General features: G+C 37.8%; 1 protein-coding gene across 6 annotated transcripts in view; it reads left to right on the top strand.

Moving 5' to 3' along the window:
* Positions 1-25,102, top strand: part of PCGF6 (polycomb group ring finger 6) — a 38,132-nt gene that overhangs the window by 3,829 nt on the left and 9,201 nt on the right. For 4 of the 6 annotated variants that reach the window (XR_013930625.1, XR_013930626.1, XR_013930627.1 and 1 more), the window contains exons 4-10: positions 53-108; positions 873-932; positions 1,543-1,651; positions 5,461-5,488; positions 8,574-8,672; positions 15,333-15,419; positions 23,014-23,253. Coding sequence is in view for 2 of the 6 variants with exons in the window: in XM_080403513.1 (XP_080259639.1) it covers positions 53-108; positions 873-932; positions 1,543-1,651; positions 5,461-5,488; positions 8,574-8,672; positions 15,333-15,419; positions 23,014-23,070 (496 nt within the window). In the remaining 4 variants the exon portion in view is untranslated. Of the gene's footprint in view, positions 1-52; positions 109-872; positions 933-1,542; positions 1,652-5,460; positions 5,489-8,573; positions 8,673-15,332; positions 15,422-23,013; positions 24,683-25,102 lie in introns of those variants that run through there. The other 2 variants (XM_080403513.1, XM_080403514.1) reach the window with 2 other exon arrangements.

The raw sequence follows: 25,102 nt of genomic DNA, 5'->3' as shown, positions 1-25,102 counted from the left end.
CAAAAACTATTCTGTATTGCACCAAAGACACTTTTTTTTTCCTTTTTAATAGACTGGACCGGCAACTGCAAGACATAGTCTATAAATTAGTTGTCAATTTGGAGGAAAGTAAGTCCCTTTCTTTATTTTATTACCATCTAGAGATTAAAAAGACTGAACAGAAAGCAGAGTAATTCAAAGCCCCACTTCTGCTCTGGACTCTTTAAAATAGTTTTGTGATGTTTGGTTATAAATCTTAATAAGTTAGCTGTGACAGCTGACATCTTTCTGGCTGCTAAATGCTATTAGGAATAGCAGTATGTACTCTTATCTCATGAAATACAGGTGTAACTGTATCCAGATAATATTTCACAGTCATGCCTCATATTTTTATATAAGTACAGAAAATACAATTCAATGTAGTAAGTTCACTTGGCTCAGTTGAAAGAAAATTGCTAAGACTGATTCTCTCAAATGCTTTTATTTTTTCCTCACTGCCACATTTATTTTTTCTGATGTCTCATTTACCTTGAACTTCAGGAGCCAATGAATCTGCACAGTTCACCTCAGTGGACTGAGTGAAATATACTCATCTAGTGCGTATATATGGACTATAGATGGTATGAAAATAGTCATGGCAGCCAGAAGGATACTAGTTTTTGCAGCTGTTTCACTATGTTTTACAGCCAGTTTCTCTGATTTCTTCCACAGTTTCTACTAACAAGCTTTTAGTCTGGTTATTTTAAGTGTCCCAGCCTCACATGAAATACTAGCGAGAGTGAAGGTCTGTAGGAACTTGACAAGTTTTTACTGCTCTGACCATTGGAAACTGTATGGATATTCTCAGCATCTGAAATAACATTCCAATCTGTTCTGTATTATGTGTTTTTCAGGAGAGAAGAAACAAATGCATGACTTTTATAAAGAAAGAGGATTAGAAGTGCCCAAACCAGGTGAGCCATGATCACTTTAGAGGACGCTGTGAAGGAAATATTTACTGTACTGTTTATTCTTAAGGGCTTTCCTTGAAATATTAGCTCACAACTGAAGAAAATACATGGTATTGGAAATATAGGATTCTTAGGTGTTTGATTACTGTAATTTGTCACAGTTCTTCGATTACAGAATTAGATGGAACTGGCAGCACTTAAACCCAGATTGTGGTTGGATTTTTTTAAACGTTTTATTTTCCCTACAACCGGGAAATAACACACATTTTGTATATAATTTCATTTTCTGACTCTTAATAAATAGATGTTACAAAGGAGTAAAAATAGGAACTCTGAAGTCTGTTGACAGATGAGGGATCATTCTAATTATTTTTTGTCTTACTATCAAATAAAGAGCTCTTTGGGGAAGTGCCATGCTGAAAGCTATTGAAATGCTGGTTCAGATACACAGCATGAAATGTGTAAAGACCAGATTTAGTAATTTAAAAAAATAGTATTAATTGCATGGCCTCTTTTTCCTTCTGAGATCATCTGTTTTGCTTGGTGCATGTTAGCATCTTAGACTGCTTTTATTTCAAGTTGTGTTTGCGTTTTGGCTATTTGAATATTTTAGCTGTCCCGCAGCCAGTTCCAGTGAGCAGAGGAAGACCTCGAAAAGTTCTGGGCTCTGTGTTCCGGATCCCACCAGAACTTGATATCTCCATACTTCTGGAGTTCATTGGGTGAGTTGTGGGCAAATGTAGGTGCAAGTGGCTGATGTGAGGGTGCTGCTCGTGTGTGTTAGACAGTTAACTGTCTCTTACTTATCACTGAATGTGCATTTCTTCCATCTCAAATAGCAACGGGGAGCTGGTTTTAACTTAGTGCAATATTGACAGCCAACCATGCATAGCTAGATGATGCAGATAATTAAATGTAAAAGGTGTGTCTTACTCTGTTAAAAAGAAAATAAACACATCTAGCTTTTAAAACTATTCTTTTTAGGAAGCCATTTTCAAAGTAGTGTAGTCACAGTAAACTGAATGATGAAATACCTGTCTCTTACACTTACTTAATCCCTGTAGGTGGTGGTACTGTTAATGCTGGCTGTGTTGGGGGACTTGCTCATGTAACTTGGACTGTGACTACAACCAGGGTAGCAAGAGCAGCATTCCGCTAAATGTTAAAGATGACTGTAGTAATGTGGCCTGACAGTTTCACAGCCTTTAATGAATTATGCTAAAACTCAGGGGAGTGTGTGGATGTGTGTGGATTTCCAGCACAAACACTTGAGTTTTTTTCAGGAACACAAAGAGAAATTGTATTGCTTTGGCCATATGCAAATTTATATGTTACTGATTGAGAGAGAGTAATTGAGAAAGGATTGAAAGCTGTAACTACTCTGCTAGCAGACCCTCAGTTGTTGCAGGGAAGCAACCTGACTCTTGTGCAGTCTTTACACCTCTATCCAGATTGTGGCTGCTTTTGGCCTGACTTCGTCTGAGCAAAATGTTCAGAGACCTCAATATGTAATCATGACAGACTGACACAAATGATTTAAAATCAGGCCCTCAGAAATAGGGAAATTTTAGCAGCAAAGCATACCATCTTGATTCAACCTCACTGTTTATAGACATCATGTCCAAGTCTTTCTGTATGTTATGACCAGTGTCTCCGCTGTGTCTCACGTTATTCAGAGTACAGAACAAATTTCCTCTATGGGTAAATTTTGGTTAGGTGGGTGATGGTCTGTGTGGTTTTTGTTTTGTTAGCTTTATTTTTGTGTTGCCCATCATGTGAGTTCATTTTTTTGAAGTCAATGAGGAGTGGGACTTCAGGAAGAGAAGGTCATACCGCTAAGCCTCTAGGGAACAGTGCCTGACTGTGCTGTAGAATATCTCTGAATCCACGTACTGACTTAATTTCAGTGTTCATTTTCTTTATGCCTGACTTGAAAAAGTGCTGAATTCTCACAAGCACAGCTGAAAGCACTGGGAGTCATGACTAAAACTGTAGTATCAAATCCAGTCTTGGATGTCCCAAATTGGGCACTTGCAGTTCTTTGTTACAGTGTCTCGGATTCCTGCTTTTAAACAAGGTATTATACTACTATTCTGCTGAGAGGGGTGGTATGGAAATACATTCAAGTACTGAAAAAATGAGACTGAGGAAATTAATAGTTTTGCATTAAGAGCAGGATTGTCGTAAGTAAAGCCAAGAGCCATGTGTTGAACAGGAGAGGAAAGCAAAGACATTATAGACATTATATAGCTGTTCAGCATGTGACTGTTGGGTATTGTGCTCTCAAAAATTAATATAGTTTTTAATTGTACTTACAAAGGCTTTTCTTCCCTTTAATGAATGTGGTACAAAACACATGATGTAATTAGTGCAGGAACCCAGTGACGTGGTGCTCAGGCAGGCTTTTTACCCCATTGGGTGAAACACGATTAAATGGATATACACAGACATAAGGTAAAACACTTTGACTAAAATTTCAGTAGAAAAGAGTAAAAATAATGCTATTTACCCTACATCTATGTTGGGTTAGGAATGTGTGTGCTATTATTTTATTGCCTTGCCTGTGGCCGTATCTTACGAAGCCGCCATCTAGATACCAGTTTGAAGGCTGCCCATTCTGGGACCCACGATGGGTGCCAGCCACTGGCCATGCTGGGCTGGCAGGCAGCAGAGGGAGCATATGGAGTAAAGGGGCACTGAACTGTGCTTTTGTACCAACAGCCCAGTGCCCTTGTCAGTGATAATTTCACTTTAAAATGACTTTTAAAAAAAATGAATTTGATTTTTAGTTCCAAGGATGTCCCTTTCAGGTTGGAACACTTGGTGATTGTAGGAAGGCTTACATAGATTGTTTTGACTGCAGGGTTAGATACAGTTGGAACTCACTGTAGTGGAGGTAATTTGGTTTACATCTCCACTACAGAAGTCTCCTGGTTACTTCCCCTGCTCCTGATTCTCGGCAGGTATGTTTTTGTTTTTTCCAAGCAAGAGGAAGATGTCAGGTGACTTGGACCTCAAAACTAGTAAACATGTGTCTGGCGTGAAACAAGATGACTTTTGAATCTGTGTTGTTGTATTTGTTTTTCTGGTACTTTGTTCCAAGCTTCCACTCCAGTGTTGATAGGAAAGCAGGCAGTATTGTGCAAATATAATCTATACTCTGCGAAACTGTCCACTGTGGTTTTGTTACTTACATGGAAGGAAACACAAAATGTTTCTAACAACAAAAGTATGATGGCTTAACAGCATTTACTTTGTATTTTTAGTGACTTTTGTTATCCTTTGATCTCTTATAGTTTATATCTTTGAAGGTTAATAGTTTTCTTCAATGGTCAAAATCAAAGGCGCTCTATCTTGGTGATGAGAGATTAAGAAAGCATTTTGGATAAAGAAAACTTGAAATTGATTGGATCGGCCAGCAGAAATTGTTACTTTGAAAGTCTGACCATCTGTATTGCATCTTTAGAGTGTATTTTGTGGTTACCTGTGGCGGTTGAACTGTATCAAAGAAAATGACAACTGTAGTGGACAAGTTTTTCCTATGTTTGCTTCTTAGTAACTTCAAATTTCATTTCAGTGGCAGAATTTGATGATAGTTTTACTTAACTCTGTCTGATAGCTGGTACATATTTAATGATGGGATACTCCATTACAGTAACTTGAAGTGTGGTCTGTAGAAACATTACAAATGCATTTGTTTACTATATCAAATGGTCGGTAGAAATATAGTTGATTTATAGTGATGTTTAATTTCAGTGCAATTAAATACTGCGGTTTTTTCCTCTCTCATACATACATACTTGCTAATGCAATACAAGAATAGTGAAATGCCATGAATTGCTGTTAATTAATTGAGAAATTTATATATCGCACTACAAGATGGAGGTGTGAAGTGTAGATGATCAGTAGTAGGTCACATGCTCAGACTCTGCGTTGAACCTGTGTTGAAGGCAGCTGGGAATTTGGTCATTTGCCATATTTTTGTGTATTCCACCTTCCAGAGAAACACCTGCTGCCTTCCTGAGTTCCTGGATAACATTAGAATTAATCCTATGATATAAATAGTCTGGAAGGCCAACAACTGGCCCAGAAAGCCTCTTTGGTGGTTGAGCACATTCTGTTAGCAACTTCTTGGGTTCTGTCTGTTGAGGTTCCAAATATCAAGGATGATGAGGTATCGATGTTTAATCAGCATTAATACTAAAGCCTACTCCTATGCAAATTATTATGTTGTGTTTAAAAAAGGCTTTAGGCTGTGTTGGTTTGTTTTTTTCCATCTTGTGTAGACAAACTTTAAAGTCATAGATAGCTGAATTCACAGGAAAAACGGAGTACCAAATAAAGGGTAGGAGGAAAAAAAAAGTAAATTGTCTAGTGTGTGAGGTTCCTCCTTTCATTAAACTCAGATTTGGAAAATAAACTTAATATGCTGGACTACAAAATCAATAAGTCACTATTATAATAAAGAGCTTGAGGGTGTTAATAACTATTAACCTTAGCAATATTGATTGTGTTTACGCTTGTTTTTCAGAGCTAATGAAGGCACAGGGAATTTTAAGGTACAGACATGGTTTGATTTTTTTTCTCTTGCAATTTACATCAGAAATATGTATAACCTGTATGTATTTGATTTAGTTTGTTTTTCTTACACTGAGAACACCCTGAACTTTCATCAGCATAGCGGTAACCAACCTTGGATTACGGTGTACTTTTACACCAATTATTGTATAGCATCACAGAATAGGAAAAGAATGCTTCTGAGGCTACGTAATTAAAGCTTTGGTGGGAGAATGGGAATGATACTGATGAAATTTCACCTAGGTGATTGCAGCTTGTTATTCTTGCATCTCTGTCCAAAAGGTGCACCACTATGGCTTTTACTGGAATCCTAAACAAAAGTGTAGACATTGTCTAAAATACTGTTTTTTTGAAGATGATTTTCTAATTGTAGTGGAAAGTTATTCAGAGGAAACATAGCCTGAAGTATAACAATAGTATAATAAATAGTTATGTGCTTAAACATATAACAAAAAAATGTACAAATTGTCTAGACAGCACCATATGCTTTCTTACTCAGCAGAAAGGTTATTCTTTTCTCCATCCCTTCACTAACATTTGCTGTCTGAGCAGTGGCTGTTCTGCTAAACAAGAAATAGTGTTCCCAATCCCGTGCTAAAGAATATTGCTGTTCTTCTAATAAAGATCTTACTGAGCTACTTCAGTACGAATTCATAGAGGAACTGCACATTGTTTGCTGCCTTCATGATTTCATGTGCTGTAGTTAGAGGTGCTCAGAGTGTGTCATTCCACTATTCTGGCTAAACATTTAGAAAACAAGACTCTATTCAAGGGCAAGAACGAGATGTAATTTAAAATTACTCAGTATATGTTGTATTTAATCTTTCATTGTATTGGAATTGTAGGACTCAAAACATGGAATGGCCCAGAGTAATAGAATACAAGGGACACCTAACTGGTAGGGTTAGCAGGAGAATTTTACTGCCAAAGAATATGAGAAAAAAGTGTATTAGTAACTTAAATATGAATTGTCCTGATTGTACCATTTTACTAATTTCCGTCATGTTTTCAGCTGAGTTGATTTCTGATCAATATTTTTTCAGGCACGAATCTGAACTGTTAGATTTGATCGCAGTTATTCATACTATTTTTAGTAGTAATCCCATTTGTTATGGCAGAGCTTAGGAGGCAAGTTCGAACTTTCAAATACAGAAATAAGCATTTTCACAAAGGTGGAAACATCAGTATAGATTCCATCTCCTTGCCCTTGTATCACCTCCCATCCTTCCTGTCTTATATTTGCCCTTCTTTCTGCTTTGTTTTTTATATTCTTCATTTTGGGCCACACAAGAATGACTGCAGGGTAGTACAACCATTTTTCTTAACTTGTATGTTGTATTATTAAAACCTGTGTCAGCCACTTAATTCCTCTGAAACATCCCATTCCAATGTGAGTAGTTTTGCCTTGCTTGGCTCAAACATAATTGAGTTTTTGTGATTCAGGAAAGGGATTTTTGTGTGTGTGGTTTTTGGCTTTGGGTTTTTTTCCCTTTTAAGCCACACATATTCATGCTCACTTTAACTCTAGTGCTATGAGGATGTTGAAGATGAAAGGCTGCCCACCATTACTCACAGTGTAGACTAAAGTGTGACTCAGCTTATTTGCATATTTAGTCTTCTACATCATCTATATGAATTTTAAGAAATACCACATCTTATAACTGGTATTTTTCTGCAGTATTTTCAAATTTCTTGCTGTGTGTTAATGCCCTCTGCTTCACACTTTCTCCTCTTCCTTTCTATTCTTACTTTCTTCGCCACACTATCTCCATGCTTTTTTATTCCACTTCATGACTACTCCTCTGCCTTCCAAAACCTCTTTCATATCCACTTCTCACAAAACATACCCTGATGCATTTGTAGCATTGCTCTGTCCTTGATTACTTGCTTAGCTGTCTTTTATTTTTCTGAACTAGATGTTGAACTTCATATATGAAGGATTTTCAGCCTTTTTTTTGTCTTTAAGGGGTTTGGAGGCAGGGAGAAAACAGATTACAGGGTCCATGGTCATAAACTGTGATTTATGCATGCAGCAAGCATAAATTCAGCATCATGAACCTTGTAGCAGCATGGTTCCCTAGATCGGATCTGATTGTCATTTCTAGCTGTTGTACATTAATAAATCAAACTATTGTTCCAAAACCACAGTTATTATGGGTACATATTTAAATTCATGATTGAATTCAAGGGTAGTCCGTGACTCTCTGACCCTTCTTTCAAACTGAAAGAATATGATGAACAGGGATAGTAAATCACAGCTGTTCAGAAGGCAACATAAAAATCCAATTAATTGACACAAAAGGTAATCCATTTATCACACTCAGTGCGGTCATCTGCTCTGCCTTTGTGTCTCTTCGCTTAGCCACCCATATCACTAGTCAGCTCTTTAAAATTTTATCCGTAGAAGGGAAACCCGTTAAAATTTTTGTGGCTGGCATAACAAATGTTTTGTCATTGCAGTGCTTGCTGTGAAAGTATTTAGAAACGATACAAAAAGATTTCAGACCGATCTCACTCTTGTGTTCTGCATAGTAGTGTATTTTAATTGATTATGGTATTTCATGCGCTATTAAGTTGATTCGAGCCCAAGTCATAATAGTTCTAGACTGCTAAAGGGCTTAAGCTCCTTGCATTGTAAAATGACCTGGTTTAATGATCTGAATCATGTTTGGTACACAAGCCTGATTTGGGGAAAATAAGGAAACTAGGAGACAGTTCATGTGCTTCTGATGAGTAAATGCTTGTGGGGGGAGAGGCTCTTAAAACGCTGTGTAATACTGATTTTTTTCTATGTGGAATTAATAGCAAATATCATTCTCCAGTGCCTCAGTAGCAAAATAGGACTGAATTCAGTAGCTGGTTATTTTTAAATGTTGTTTCAAACAGCAGAAAGTTTGAATCTGGAGTCATAATACATATTTAATCCTTTCGGTATGAGGTAATCTGGAAACAGATCAGTGAAAGTTCCAAAAATTTAAGCTGTCTCCCTTTGTTACCGGGTTTGGGGTTTTCAAGGGATGACTGAAAATGTACATTGTCTTTAAATCTTACATTTATTCTTTGCAGCCTTTGGAAAAGAAGTTTGTGCGTGTTTCTGGGGAGGCAACAATTGGACACGTAGAGAAATTCCTCAGAAGAAAAATGGATCTGGACCCTACTTGTCAGGTATACCCTGCTTGTAATGGCACTTACAAGTTCACTGTGATCAGTGTAATGCCTGTGCTTCAGGCAGAACATTTCCATTGTTCATTAGAGTCCAGAGGTAAAGTTAGGTTCTTCTCAGTGCAGTAAGGATTAAAAAATAAAACATTTGAAATGTTGTGATCCACAAGAAACAACTCTCCCAACTCATTTGCAACATGCTTAAATTTTTGTTTTAATTCTTCATTATTTGTTTAGAGTTTCTAAAGTACCACTTAAGATTTCAGCAGATTAAATTCAAAACAAAAAGATACTTCTGTTTCAAAGAAAACTGAATACATAGACAGGAAAGTGTGTGAGCGTGGGAAGATATGAGGGCAGAGACAGGTAGGAGCTGAATAACAGTAAAATTTAACTGAATATTGAAGAAGCAGACACGAGCTAAGAAATCCTAACACTGTGGATGTATGTGTTAAAACAGAAGGTATGAGTGAATGCAAATGTAGGCACACGCTTCCAAGTAAGAATTTAAAGGAGCCAGGATATGGTACAAAAGAATTTACCTGCATATTCCTCAAACATTTTGTAGGAATTGCATGTCAAAAAGAGTTTTCAGTTCTTCGGTATATTTCAGCAACAATTCAGTTCAGATACAAAATGCTAGGCAACAATACTATAAGCTGTATTTCAGGTGAAATCCCATTGTTCTATACCTTTTAGTTCAGTTCTACAGAAAACTCCTCACTAAATTATTTTCCTCTTTCACGTTCACAGCTTCAGATTTTTTTGGGTTTTTTTTTTTCTGTGATAAACTAATCAACCCGAAATGTTCACCTCCCAGGCTCTTTCCTGATGAAGAGCTCTCACTGTAAAGCTTCAAAACCTGTTACAACCTTCTGAATTAATGACTTAGAACATCATACTGTTGAATCCCTTCCTGTATCTATTATTTCAATCCTCAGAATGATCCACTTTCCCTAACTGATTTTCAGGTAGTACTTTCTGTGGAAATTGCAACCAGCCTTTTACCACAGAGATCTGACCCTGGCACATCCCTCTTGACACAGCCCTGTGGGACCCACAGATCAGGCTGCAAACTCTGCTGGCCATATAGGCAGGGATACATGGTAAATGTTAAATATGTAGTGTCATGCATCAATGAAAAGTAATTTATGTAGGTTTCTAGTGCAGAAGTTCCATAATGTGTAAACAGTTCTTAGAGCTGTCAATTATTGGTCAGTCAAGCTGATACTGATGGGAATAGGCTTTGGATTGAAGGCTGTGTTTTCATAAAGCAGTAACCTTCTGAGACAATACAGTGTGACTGTGTGCCTCAGGAGAATTATAGAATGATTTAGGTCAGAAAAGACCTTTGAGATCATCAAGTCCAATTGTTAACCCAGGACTGCCAAGTCCTCTACTAAACGATGTCACCAAGCACCGCATCTACATGTTTTTTAAACACCTCCAGGGATGGCAGTTCCACCACCTCCCCAGGCAGCCTCTTCAAATGCTTGACCACCCTTTCAATGAAACTTTTTTCATAATATCCAATCTAAGCCTCCCCTGGCGTAACTTGAGGCTGTTTCCTCTTGTCCTGTCAGTTGTTTTCTGAGAGAAGAGACCGACCCCCACCCGCCTGCAACCCCCTGTCAGGGAGCTGTAGAGAGCAACAAGGTCCCCCCTGAGCCTCCTCCTGGCCAGGCTGAACAGCCCCAGTTCCCTCAGCCGCTCCTCATCAGCCTTGTGCTCCAGCCCCTTCCCCAGCTCTGTTGCCCGTCTCTGGACACGCTCCAGCACCTCAACGTCTGTCTTGTAGTGAGGGGCTCAAAACTAAACACTGTACTCGAGGTGTGGCCTCACCAGCGCAGACTACAGGGGGACAATCACTGCCTTTGTCCTGCTGTTAAATCTAATTTTTTTTACAGTCAAGATTCTTTGGCTGCTTTTTTTCCCCCTTCTTAACTGATCGGCTTCTGGGTCTTTTTGGCAAGTATGGGGGGGGGTTGTCACTGGAAACCTTTAGTCTGTTTTCATGCCACAAATCATGACTGACTTGAAGATACTCAGGCTTATTTTTAAAAGATTAGGAAATTGGGGAAATGAAGCAGCAATTATTTTTGTATCCTGATTGATCATTTCTTTGTAATACGGAGACTTAAGATTAAAGGAGTGTATGTACTGAGCTGTCATCTTCTAATTGTAGTAAGCATGAAGCTGATGGGTTTGTTGGTAGACACAAAAAGCAAAAGAGATGTCAGATGTGTCATTAAAGATTAGTAAGCCTAATGAATAATTTCTTACTCAAACTTCCAAGGATGGCTAATAAAACAAAAACTAAAACAAAATTAGGGAGAACCTGAATATAAATCATCACAGGTAGAAGAGTTTAGGGAAATAGGTTGTAAACCGTATGTGCAAAGAATATAAATATAGAGGGCACTTGGCTGCTTTTTTAGTTTGCAGTAGAAATTTGAAAGAGTTGAGGTCTGAAGTGGTTAATTTCCTATACACTTCCCCAACGTATGTTAAAGAAGAAACAGATACTCACTTGGGACAAGCTTTTCTTTTTAATATTACTTCTTTAATCTTGATTTCTGACACTCTCCAGTTCTTTATTAGCTAAAATAATGAAATTTTATATAAAAAATAATTAGTTTGGTGCACTTAACTTGGGGCTAAGAGTCCTTGCACTAGATTCCCTTGGGAAGCTAGGAAATTTCTTTCAGAAACGCATGTTTCAGGCACTATTGAGCTCAAATGTTTGGCATTCACTGTATTTTTCCCCACATTTATCTACAGAAGACTTTACTGCCACAGTGTTTAATTGCCTTACCTGGGACTTGAAAAGATTTGATTGTAAGGAGGACGCAGAGACTTTCCTTCTTTCTGTCCTCAGTACATGCAATTGTGTTCTTGGTTTCATTGTTGAGACTTCTAGTAAGGACATTAGGTGTGGCTATTTTGTGAATGCAGTTAGTTCCTACTGAGTATCAGCTTAGTTTGACAGTGTGTAAGAGTATTATTTGAGAACATTTTACTTGTTCCCTTTTAAAGCTGATTCAGTGACCAAGTGATAGAAAATGTTATCCATTCTGAACTAGTCTGTACTTGGATCTCTTTTATTTAACTTATTTGTGTGGAATATTAGCTAGTACTTGCTCTTCTTCATTGACCTGCACAAGTGGGTTGGATTGAGATTAATGAAAGTGTGAATAAGCTATCTCTCTCATATGTTAAGTATATATAAAACTAAAAAGCCATTTTGAAGCCACTGTCTGTATTCTTTTTTCCTAGTCTGAGGCCTCAAATTATTTTCAGACTTCTGTATTTCAGTTTGAAAATGGATTATGATTCAGATTTCCTAGTTTATCTGGAATGTTAAGACTTCATTTATTTCTATCTACCACTTGAGCTGACTGACTGTAGTTTACTCTTTCTGGTGCTTTGTTTTGATCTCTATGCTTTGGGAAACGATTAATTTTCTGTATGTGTTTATATATATTTCTAATTACAAGGTCTTTCTAATATTCTTGCTGGAATTTGTTGGGGGGTGTATGAAAATAATTTTTGAGCTAGTATTGGAATTACTAGCTATGGAATTGCTAGTAAAAGCTAAGTAGGTAACATTTAATCTGAGCAAAATACAGGCTATGGTGTTTGGAATCCATTAGGGACTTGGCTTCAACAGCTGATGCACGTCTGTGTGGTTTGTGTTCTGCTGGAGAGTGGGGAGAAAATGAGAAGTGTTATTTCCTTTGAGATCATCCTGAGCAGCATTATGCCTTCTTGCCATTCATTCTGTAAGGATGAGAGACACTGCTGAAAGACTTGCAGCTCGGCTGGTCTGAATGCATTAATGTAGCTTATGGAATAATCCATAATCAATCTGTGTTCCTTAAAGCATATGTGTGCACACTGCAGCCTGGGGGAAGACTGGAAGGAAGTCTGTGCTCATACAGTGTAGTTGTTGATGCAGTTTCTTTATGCCAGTCTTAGACTTCGTACCTGGTGCCTGTGAAAAGTAGATAGTAGCTAGAGGAAATGGAAAGCTTTGCCAGCTTTTTTAATAACTAGCTCAAATGCTCATGTCAATCTCTAAAACTTTATGGTTTCCTTGTCCTTCCCTGGATAGTATGGGTTGGCGTAGAAACTATTGATTGAGGTCATCTGCTTTCTGGGCCAAATTCTCCCTTGCGATTATTCTTATGTGGGATGTCCTTACATGAAAAATTTCCATTTTTATCTCTGTTACTGGGTGAGTATTAATTTAGAATTGTCTGTTATTGTGGCTTTTAGAGAAATAGCTCCAATAGCGAACATGACAGCTAAAGAAAATAAATGGCATAATGGAAAGTCTAGTCTATTGTAAGAAGCATTTTAACAAAAGTGACTTGAGTGTTCAGTAGCTACACCTTCATGTTCCCTTTCAGCAAAAGGTCAATCTGTATTTACTGCTGTCTCATGAGCTATCAGTACTAGCTGGCTTCAGTTTTACCAGTCAGTTGGATCTGTAGTAAACTTATAGGACTTGTTTTGCTGGTGCGTCTTTGGTAATGGAATATATTAAATCCTGTATGGCACAGGGATTGCTCTGAGGCACATTTCACAACTGATTTTTCACAGTGAACAGGGATTTTTTTTTTTCATTGTATGGTTTATTCTTTTGTCCTTACAGAATGAATCCTAGCATAATAGCAAGCAGAGATGCAGGCTTTGGTGCTGAAATGAGGAGATTAGGCATTTGGTATTCAGAGCACTCTTAACATGGTAAATGTGAAAAAACTCTTCTCAATTTATTAGAAGACACTGGGTCTTTAATAATTAGTACTAGAAATGAGCAGCAGGATCAACAGTGGGTTATTTTCAAACAAGCATTCCGATTCTGTTTTGTCAGCAGTTGTCACTTATGTCTGTTTGCATCCTATATTGGGCAAATAGATTCTCTATTTCTGTAGAACATATAAAATGTGTATATCTATATGTTTCAGTGGGAGCAGGATTGAGTTTTCAGTGCCTTATGGTATAAAAATTATAAAAGTAAGCTTATAAAGCAAAAGTAATTAAACCTATATATCACTGGAAAGCGAAGCAGACATGTCTGTCTTCCTGCAGTAATAACTGCAGAGGCTAGAATGCATGGGAAACAGCAGAAGTAACTATAACCAGCTTTCAAAAACAAAAAAGAAATTTCTTTCAGGTTCTGTATTAAATACATGAAATGTTGATTTTAAATAGATATGCACGTGTGTATGTACAGATCAATATCTAATCAATATTTAACATTTCGTCCAGATTAGTTTTTAGTTACTGGTTTCCTCCTAGAAGCTAAAAAGCAGAAGTAATACAAGCAGCTTACATCTTCTGCACATTAAGATTCAATCTAACATGAACAGAGTATTCTATATCGTTCTCATACTATACAGATGGTGAGGGGAAGTAAATTAGCCCTTTTGAGCATCTAAGGAGTAGAATTCCCGTGTTGCTGATTCTCAGAATGTGGTCTGCCAGCATGAGGCATAAATCTTCCTGAATGTCTCCATGACAAACAAGAAAGAGATAGTGGGTCAGCATGCAGAAGAGCATAAATCCAGGGCAATAGAATAGCTGAAGCACAGAGTGCATTCTATAGTGGAAAGTGGCCATATAAGAGAATACGTAATGATATTGCAGTATGCTCCATGACTACTGCAGTGGCAAAGCTTAGATGATTTCCTTGCAGAAAGCTGTGGGAAGCTCATTGTCAATGCTCTTTAATTTTGAGGTTTCATCATAATTCACAGATGAGAGCCTTTTCATTTCTGTATGTAGAAATTGTTCATAAGGAAAATGTAACCAGGCTGCAATTGAAAGAGACACAGTGCTGTGTTAGCTGCTTAATTTGGAATGTTGGAGACTGGATTTATATTATGCACAGTAAATTCGTAGTAACTGTATAAAGAAACTTATTTTTCATAATAGCGAAGACAAGCAATTCAGAATACCTCATTATCAAGTCTCTTTTTTTCCACAAAGTTACAGGTTTTGTGGGTAGTTACTTAACAAAAGTGCCTTCTCCAGAATTGCAGACATCATTGACATAGTTTAGCTGCAGTAGAGGACGTTGCTTAGAACTGCTGAGTATGCCCTTCACTTGTATCACTGAAGTATCGATTGCATTTTGCAGGAGGACTGTGTGACATCCTCGTACAGTGAGCTGTTCTTTTGTACTAAAACACTTCTTCAGAACAGTCATATTAAGCAGACGTATTCATGTGTTTTCTCACTCAAGAATGAGGGCAGCAATAGCTCATTTTCTGTCAGTGGCACAACTTGCCCTTTTTTGCAATTGAGAAATGACTCTGCATATTTGTGGGATCATTTTAATACATGATCTAAATTCTCATTACATTCATCACAGCTATTATTAAACAGTGTTTTTCAGCAAACACCCCAAACTAAGAGTAGAACAATAAACTGTCCTCCCTGTTACAGAAGTGAGCCCCAGGTCAGGGGTGGGACGGGAGGCATTAGGGCAGTGCAATAGTGCTGTACATGCTAAATACATTTGGACAACAAGGTAAAGATGGCTTTAGTGTATAACATGCTAGAATTTAACTCTTCTAATAAAATGTTAAGGGCTTAGATACTGTTTTGCTAGTCGAAAGATAGGTTGAACTTGACCATGTTCCTTTTCTTTCACAGGTGGACATAATATGTGGTGATCACCTGCTAGAACACTACCAGACACTGAGGGAAATTCGTCAAGCCATAGGAGAGAGCGCAGTGCAGGTACATGTGACAGCTGGGGTTAGTTCCATGCTTTCTATTTTAAAGTAGAAACTTCTTTCTTAACCTGTCAGGTATCATAGAATGATAGAATGGTTTAGGTTGGAAGGGGCCTTTAAGATCGTCTAGTTCCACTACTATGGGCAGGGATGCCTTCCACTCAAAGCCCCATCCCACCTGGTTTTGAGCACTTCCAGGGGTGGGGCATCCCCAGCTTCTCTGGGCAGCCTGTTCCAGTGCCTCACCACTCCTAGTGAAGAATTCCTCCCATGTATCTAATCTAAATCTGCCCTCTTTCAGTTTAAAGCCATTACCCCTTGTTCTGTCACTCCATGCCCTTGTAAAAAGTCCCTCCTCCAGCTTTCTTGTCAGCCCCTTTAGGTACTGGAAGGCTGCTCTAAGGTGTCCCCAGAGCCTTCTCCAGGCTGAGCAGCCCCAACTCTCTCAGCCTCTCTTCACAGGAGAGGTGCTCCAGCCCTCTGATCATCTTCACAGCCTTCCTTTGGACTTGCTGCAACAGGTCCATGTCCTTCTGATGTTGAGGGCCCCAGAGCTGAACACAGTACCCCGGGTGGAATCTCAAGAGAACAGAGTAGAGGGGGAGAACTGCCTCTCTCAATCTGCTGGTTGCGCTTCTTTTGATAGAACCCAAGATATAGTTGGCTTTCTGGGCTATAAGTGTGCATTGCTGGGTCATGTTGAGTTTCTCGTCCACCAGCACCCCCAAGTCTTTTTCTTCAGGGCTGCTCTGAATTAATTCTCGGCCCAGCCTGTATTTGTGCTGAAGTATAGCACCAACTTGTCTGAAGAAATCACTTAGAAAAATCTCTGCAGCTTATGCAAAATGTTTGTTTATGTTGAAAGTAGAGTTGAGAAGTAGACCATGTGCTGAGAGTGTTCTTGATGGTTTGATGGTGTTCTGGATATGAGATTTTTGTGGTTGGGTTTGGGTTTTTTCCTATTCCAAAACAAGTTGCTATCTTATACCAGCCTTACTTTCAATTAACATTCCTTCTTTTCCTCCCTGGCGATTGCATCTCTGCAAGAAATTAAAGGACTGAAGCATCCCAAATAAGGCTAGCCTTGTGACTGCGTTAGGGGAATGACCTTGTTCATAAAAACACAAGCCAAAGATAAAGAGTAATGAATGGAATTAATTTGCTTGATGCATATTATACCAGTCCTGGTCACAGCATGTGTGTATAGCCAACTATTTCTTGTTGGTAACTTACTGTCTTAAGTGCTGCTGGCTCTGCAAATAAGAAAGCATTTTTTTATTTCCTTGGGAATCTTTTCAAACATCTTTATAATGGGAAAGCTCACACCATTTTAGAAGTACAGCAAAAACAATGAAGTAGTCTTCCCAGTGCATAGTAAGATGCGGATGTAAAATCATGACGTATGGTAAACTGTATGTTAATCTAAACTTGGAAGTCTGAAAAGTTAATGTTTAATACAGTGGGAAGAAGTAGGATTTAGATTGCTTTCCAAATAAAATACCAATCTAAGCAGATTGCAGAAGGGCTGAAATAGCAGCAAATTCAGTTCTCTTGGCTCATTTGTGCATACTTGCAGTCTTTTACATTTAATTTTTCTGCTGAGCCCTTTCATGCTGCAAGAGGGCTTCTCTGTTGAGGCAAGAAGTGAAAAGCTAATTTCAAGATATCTTGGACAATGTGTCACCCGTAGTTGATTTGAGTCACTAGGAGGGATCCCACAGTCAGGGCAGTCATTGTGTGGCTCATGCTGGTGTTGGCAGGCATTAAAAATCTTTGAGGCTTGTGGTGTGTTCCATAGTTTCTGTAGTCAAGGGGAATAAATGCCGTACTTGATGTCTTAGCTGTTTATAAAATAATATGAATTAAAAATGAAAAATGTAACTTTACCGACTTTGGGGAGCAGGGCATAGAAACCAGGAGGAAACCAGTACTGGTAACAAACTTACTTCTAAAGTAACAAGTTCCCTGTAAGTAAATAGAGCAATCAACACATAGTGATGGAAGTGCGCTCTACTAAAAGCTTCACTAAATTGCAGGGCGATGATTTATTTCTCAGTCCAGAGGTGTAGTCAGATGTACATGCTTTCAGACTTCATCTTAGCGTGAAAGCTTTTCATGTATCAAAAAAGCTCTTGGGGAAGCACTTTAAGGAAAACTGCATCAGTTTCATTTGTTGTCGGAAATGGATCTGCCTAGTTTAGTGTCTTTCGTTTCTTGTCTGAATTGGGTCTGCCTGATTCATGTTTAGTGGCCAAGTACCAGTCAGCAGCTCAACAAAGAGAAACGGTTGTCCTGGGGCACGTTCTCCAGCGAGGTTTCAAGTCTCGTTATTACAAAATCAGTATGCTAGTGATGAATTCTCACAAGCCTGCTCTACTGGGCAAACAGACAGAACAAGATCTTTGCTTATTTTGAAGTCTTGCGCTTTCATAGTCACTTTTGCCAGGAAGTTTGAAAGATCAGGTTCATTCTTAATTTTTCTTCACTTTGTTACAAAACCTCTTAGGGTGCCAAATAGTTACAGTAGAATGTTGCAAATAGACCACAGTTGCTTCTTTTGTGATATGAAATAATTGTGACATTTTCATGTTTTATAGTCCCATGCTATATTATTTTTCAGAAATGAAGAAGGGGTGCATTTTTAGGATTAAAAAAAAACTTGGAAAATGTTTTAGATAATTATCCAGGATAATAAAAATTGATAGGTCAAGTCCAAAAATAGTAATGCCTGTTTTTTTCACAAAGACCTGAAATTCAATGAGGGGCATGATTATCCTGGCCCAGTGAGACTACAGCTACGGAGGAACATTTGATGGATTTTACATTAAGCTCCAAGGACATCTTGTGCCATCATAACCTTCCAGCCTTTCCAAACCAGTGTTGGAGCTTAGAATGCCCCAAACGGCTCTCACTAGGATGCTGAAACACTTTTCAAAACTGCTGTTGTCATTTACCAGTTTCTGACGTTCATTGTAGGTGCTTCATGCTAAGAAAATAGCTTCAGTAGCTACTCTAGGAAATACGAAGTCATTTAAAGGAATAAACATTAGAGTTTTTTACTTAAATGAGTAAAGTCACTGTTGGGAGAAGAAAAATAACTGCTTTTCTGAATTGCATTTTTCATTTGCAGATTCGTTCGTGTCAGCAGGTAATTGTTTTTGCTGAGAAAAATTATTTTTAAAATGCAGTTAACTTTCTCTTTGCTAAAGGCATTAATTTTAACATGCATTCTTTGGCAGCATTTATCTTGGAAGTTTCTTCGAATGCATTGCAGCATATAACATAAGTGATGTGTGATTTACTTTTCTGGACTATAATCACAGTGATTTTTTTTTAGGGGCTTTTACTCCTCCTGGATGGCTCTTAAATGCTTAAGATTGTTTTGTGGAGATTTTGAGTGTTGGGGTTTTTGTCCTACTGAATAACGAGGTGTAGTAGTGGCTTAGAGCCTCAGTAAATTTAAGAGTCCTGTAGGTTCAAGCCAGCAGGATTTCAGCTGTTCTGTATAGCTGTGTCTTTCCAGCAGGTATGGGAAGATCAAGTATGATCTGATGGTAAAATATTCCTGACACTGGCTGCGTTGTGACCCGTTTGGGTTGTTTTAATTGGAGTAAATAGGCAACTAATTCTAGTGGTTGAATGTAAACAATTAACATGTTAGTTTGACTAGTTGATAAAGACTAAAAAAAAAATCAGGAATAAATCTTGTTTAATCTTATAGATCTCAAGATATTTTAACATTTCTGAAATTGTGTGGTTGATTGAATCTTTCTAATTAGCTGGAGATAAGATACCGAGCTCTCTTGAAGGCAAAAATGTAAATTTGCTGCACAGAATTTATATAAAAAGAAGTGACTTTGCTTAGTTTTTAAAACAGTGTAAAACTTGTGGAATTTATTGCAAGGAGAGATCAAAGGCACTGATAGAAAAATTTAAAAGGTTCAATTTTGTTACCAAGCATTGGGATCTGCCTGTAATTCAGTTTGATCAATTAGCTGAGGAAGGACGTTTGTTATTAACTGTATGGGAATATAATTTCTTCCCTGTATTACCTTCCTCCCCTGTGCTGCCCTAATGTAACATGATCCAAGCTGCTAGTTATTTTCATTTGTCTGAAACTGTCCTTCTCGGAGCTCTGCATCACTGATGGATATAATAAGCTCACACATGGGAAAAGCTGAAAAAGGGTAGCTTCCTTTAGGACCTTAGCCCTTGGCACAGAGGTCTTGCAGTTTATAATAGTCTCTTTGTAACTCTCACTTTTGTGTAACCCAATGCTATTGGGTTGGGGTTTTTTGGTTGCCTGAGGTAGGCAGTAAAAGCTGTGATCTAATTTAATTACTGTGACCCTCTAGTACACATCTGCTATGGAAGTGTTTTACTCTTTACTGTGGGGATACTGAATTTGGAAAGTTGCACTTCTTGTTGCTGCTGCTCTTTACAACATCAACAGCTGTATATACTATGATGTTTCAGTCTGTCATTCCCACTCTGAAGTTTATAGCTGGGTGTAACAGGTGGGGTACTTACCATTAAATTTTTTTTAGGTCAGGTTCACAAATACATGGTGAAGAACACTGGAGAGTTTTGCTTTGCTTTTGGGGACGTCTGAGTTAGCCTGATGTGAGATTTGTAATAAGCAGTGAGAGCTCATTCTCTGTTTGGATTTCCTTTTAAGAACAGTATCTAGAGAAAGCAGATGAACATGTAGAAATGTATAGTACTTAAAAAGTAAATAATCACAGACTAAGCAGTGCCAGTACTTGGTTAAGTCTCAGCTTCTCTTTGTACAGAAGGAATTGCAATGGGTTTGGCCTTTGGTTTAACAGGTATATTTCCTGTGTAGATAGATGATTTCTTTAAATGTCCCGCTGTCAAATGTACCACTTGAAAACTCCTTTATCAAAGAATACATTGTAGCATTTTTTCTTTTAAAACTATTCTTTCCTTTAAGAAACTCTGCTACAGACAAAAGTGGTTTTGACTACAGTTCTCACAGAAAGGAAGCTTTAATGTATCTTATTATTTCTAATGAAGTAGCTAACAGGCACAAGGAGTAAGTATACCTTTGTGAAGGTGTAACAATATACGTGCCAAGGGGTAAGTAACTTTGTAGTACCTGCTCTAACTAACAAGAAGTGAGGACAATCAGATTCTTATCTTCATATTGCAACACCATCATCCTACTTCATGCTAGGTCCTGAGTGAGTTAAAGCTGCTGTCTCTTCCTTACATCTTTTCAGGACTTTGCAATGTATTTCTGGTTATTAATGGATTGTTTTCATTCCTGTCCATCAAAGTTAAGGTTGATTGGCATCTACCCTACGCTACGCCCTCATTTGTTGTCTTAAGCATTCTTTAAATGAAGTGAAGCTGCGTGAGATTCGTGGAGCACATTTGCTCTGAAGCAGTTTATCACCCGTAGATGTAGAGATAAAGAACGTACATATTTCTGTAGCATGAACGTAGTCTCTTCTAGAGGTGTTTTTGTGTGCTGTCCTTCTTTTCCAACATGACCCATCTGGTTGGTTTTGACAGTTCTTATAAAAAAACTGTGATCCACTTTTCTCAGTACCTGCGTTTTAATCCCTTTTTTCAGACCTTCAGTCTTGATCTTGTGACTGACATCACCATGTCCAGAGATTTTGGATTTGATTTCCCTTAGATTTGACTTGTGGTTGCCAAAAGTTTGTAGATTCAAAGGCAACTGACCAAGTTTGTAGAAGAAACACTTGATACAAAACTATTTTGACTTAGGGCTCAGGAACTTCCTGAGAGACACTTCTGAATTTGAAAAATTTTATAGGGAGGTAGCACACTTGCCCTTGTCATGTATTTTTTATCTAGAATTTCACTGTGGGGCTAGGTAGCCCTTTGGTCTGCCCTGGTATGGCCATTCTTAGGACTTTACATTTTAATTTTTTTTTTAATTGGCTCATTTTTTGCTGCCCTCTTTTCCTGACTTAGAATATTAATCTCCTCTTTAAGTAAATGACAAAATCTGTAGCCAGAAACAGAGCTTCAGGTCTTACTAAATGAGCAAGTTGGCTGAACTAATCAAAGTACTGCTGTTTCAGATCTGTTCTCCGTTGTTATGAATCTTTTCTTTCACAGTCACATTTTAAAACTCTGATAGCTCTTCCACTGTCGTCGTGTTTTGAAAATAACTGCACTTTTCTTCTTTTTTCCTTTTTTTTTTTTTTTTTTTTTTTTTGGCAAAACAGTAGCTTTATTTCCAGTGGCAACATTTAGCTGTCATACAAAGTTAAATAAACTAATGGTAGAAGAGTAAAATAATTACACACAGCAGCAATTAGGGTGATTTTTTCCTGAAAGAGCTTTGTGACACTAGAGGCAAAATTTTCTGGTTTTCTAATAAGAGGTCATCTTCCAGACAGAACATAGAGGTGTTGATAGGTACAGTCTGAAAAGAATTCCCAAGGCAAGAAAAAGGGCATGTCATGGAGGTGTGGAAAAGCACATTCTGTCTTCTTGAGATCAATTTCTTCATCTTAAATTTCCTCCAATGCAAAATGGCTCAGAGGTGTTTTTTATGAGTAGTTGAAGCTACACCAACCAGTCAAAAGCTTTTTTACATAGATTACAAATTACAGTTTTGGAAGAGATAGATATATTTCAAATATATTTTAAACACTGTGTTTAGCCTAATATAGTACTTTCTACTGTTACAGTATTATAATACAGAACTTGTAAAGTGGCAACAGGCTTGTTATTCTTTTTTTTTTTGTGATTGATATTTTAATTATTTTTCCCATGCTGCTATACCCCATCACACAGAATTATGTAACTTCTCTGAAACATATGTGATCTTATGTCCTGTATGTTAATAGACAAAAACGTCAGAAGCAAAATATCGTATCAGTTGTGATTAATGTAGTTCTCCCTTCAAAAGAAAACTTTTATTAAAGCCAGTCCATATAAATAGGTCTACTGCAACATCAAATTCCCAGTAGATCAATGGTGGAAGCAGACTTGAGTGCTAGACCTTTCACCAGCTGTGTGTGAATTAACTGATTTAAGTAAGGCTAAACAGCTGGGAAGTGTCCTGTTTCATAGGTGAAAGGTTTTTCTATTATGTGGAGCAGTCTCAGAAGAGGAGAAACATGACTAAAGGGATTATTATTTTTGTGTAATCCCTTGTATTCATTACTTAATAAATGTGTAGTAGTAGTCTGGGCTTTTCTAGTACAGCTTTTGACAGCATCTTCTAGAACTATTTAAGAGATTACTTTTTTTCTGCCCCACAGTGTCATGTGGAAAGCAGCATGAGTTGTAAACTAGCGTCTGTTCTATGAAGATGAGATAATTCCATTATAACTTCAGAATAAAGCAAAGTACCAGATTTTACTTTCTTTTTCTTTTTAACACCCTTCTCTATCTCAGAAGGGAATGTAATTATTTGCCTTGATATTTCAAAACTGGCATTCACCGTATGAAAGGGACATGGTATATAATGGTGAGTGAGATTGCATCTGAGGTTCTGCCATGCAGTGGCTGTTATACCAGGCGGTGACAGAAAATGCCTCATGGAGAAGGCAAAGTGGTACAATAACACAATTTCTTTCTTTTCTTTCCAGGATGGTTTACTTGTACTGCACTATGGCCTGGTAGTATCTCCACTAACTATAACTTAAAGATTGCTAGAGTATCAGAAGGAAAAAGAATCTGAAGTCATCAAGCTTCTTCACTGCTGTTTTTCACCAAAGAAGGCCATCGTGTTTCCTGTGACAGGAAGCAAGTAAAAGGAACCACCACTAACTGCTCTTTGCTTGTATTTTAACATCTGACATTACCACTGTAAAAAAATTACAGTTTCTGTAAGTACAGCTATAGATGTTGCTATGCTATGTGTTACAAATTACTGTCTTCAAATTTCACTCAGCTCAGGGAATTTAAATGCTCAGAGTAGCTGCATTTTTTTTTTTTTTTTACTTTCTAAAACCACAGGACTTCACGGGGTGAACAGCCTTTTTTTCCTCTAAGCTATGAGACATTGTTTGCTTTCTAAGTGTCTAGCTAGAACAGTGCTCTCAGGGATGATCTTCAGTGGGTAGTATAAGTTATTCTGGGGAGGAGACAGTCCTTTGCCTAAAAAAAAAAAAAAAAAAATGTACTGTGATCATCTGTCTTTGGATGTGATTTGGGGAAAGGAAGGGAACTTTAGAAATGCAGACCAAAACAGGTAGAAAATGACACATTGTAAGCATTTTTTTGACAAGTAGCATTAAATTTAGTTGTTTTTCTTGAAGAAAGACAACTTTCTTTGCACTGGAAATATATTTGCTGGTAGTTTGGCTTATACCAAATGGTAGATCATGCATCTCTAGTCTTAATGGAGATGAACTGGCTATAAGCTGGTTAAACTATGCATGGGAGAAAAAAAGTAGCACCTCTTTCTACCTGCTTGCTGTATGTAAAATAATCACTGTCAGCCTGATTCTGCTAGCGTGTAAAATCTCTCAACTGACTTGACTGGCAGAACCGTAAGTCTTTTGTATTTTAGCACATATCTTTCTAGCAGCTGTGAAAATGGTAGCTTTTTCCACTCTTTCTAATGTGTACCTAGTGCATTGTAGTGGAGATGAGGGTTGAGTAATGTAATACTTGCCGGTTGCTACCAGTTTCATGGAGAACATTAGGTAACTTTAATCTTAACATACTAAAATACTAGGTTTTGTGACAATTGTAATACTTCAATTGTTGTTCTGTTTAAGATTTCCATGGTTTCTTGTGCAGTATTAAGGACCAGAGCTTTGTGTTTTGTGGTCTTGCTGCATACTAGGTCATCAGTGCAGAGATTCATGAAAGCTACCATTAAGCACCAGGCTCCCTCCCTTCCCTATAGTCAGTGTAGGGAAGGGGAGGACATTCCTTTCTAAAGTGTTTCAGAGCACCTAAGTTAGCTCAAATGCACTTGCTCACTGTCAGCCTAAGAGGACTGGCATCCTTTGTCTAAAGAAACCTTTCATGAATCCTTCCTCAGGTGTTTACCATAAATCTTCAGTTTTGTCTGTGAAGATGGCATCACAAGAAAAAAAAAACTCTTGTTTGAAGTAATTCTTGTGATGCTTCTAAAAAATGTAACAATTTCTAGCTACAAATTCCTATTTTACCTTTAAAGTTTGTATAAAAGTAGTGTTTAAAATGCAGCAGAAGATGAGATTATTTTGTAAACACTTTGAGTTGTGTTGATAAGAGATTATATATTGTAACAGTAAAATAAAGTTTATTTTAGCCAATTTAAAATTGAGCTCTCGTATTTCCATGCCGTGCTCCCTATGTCAGCCTCAGAATTATAGCAGTTGACACTGAAGCTGCTGGCTGTGCTCTGGGGTTATTAGAATAACAAATCTCAATTAGGGGGTTGAATGTTCAAGGGTAGTTTAATAGCAGAATCTCCACTGAAGCTAACTGTGGTATTGCTGGCTGGAGTAACATGGAATTTCTGGGACTCTCCTCTTACTGAGGAGTTCAGTGAGAAATAGTCAAGATGATTTTTCAACACCAATACAGGAAAAATATTCCTATGCAGTTACAGGACCTCTTTTTTTCAAAGCATGCATCTTTTTGTCAGAGCCACCTCTAGATTATTTTTGTTCATGTTTATGGCTGCTGTTATCAAGTCCCCTGTGAACCACATCTTTCTCTGCTGCTCTGACCATCCTG

This window comes from Falco punctatus (assembly GCF_963210335.1).
Source record: "Falco punctatus genome assembly, chromosome: 9".
Taxonomy (NCBI): domain Eukaryota; kingdom Metazoa; phylum Chordata; class Aves; order Falconiformes; family Falconidae; genus Falco; species Falco punctatus.
The sequence above is the reverse complement of the archived record's forward strand: the minus strand, read 5'-3'. Positions and strand labels throughout refer to the sequence as shown.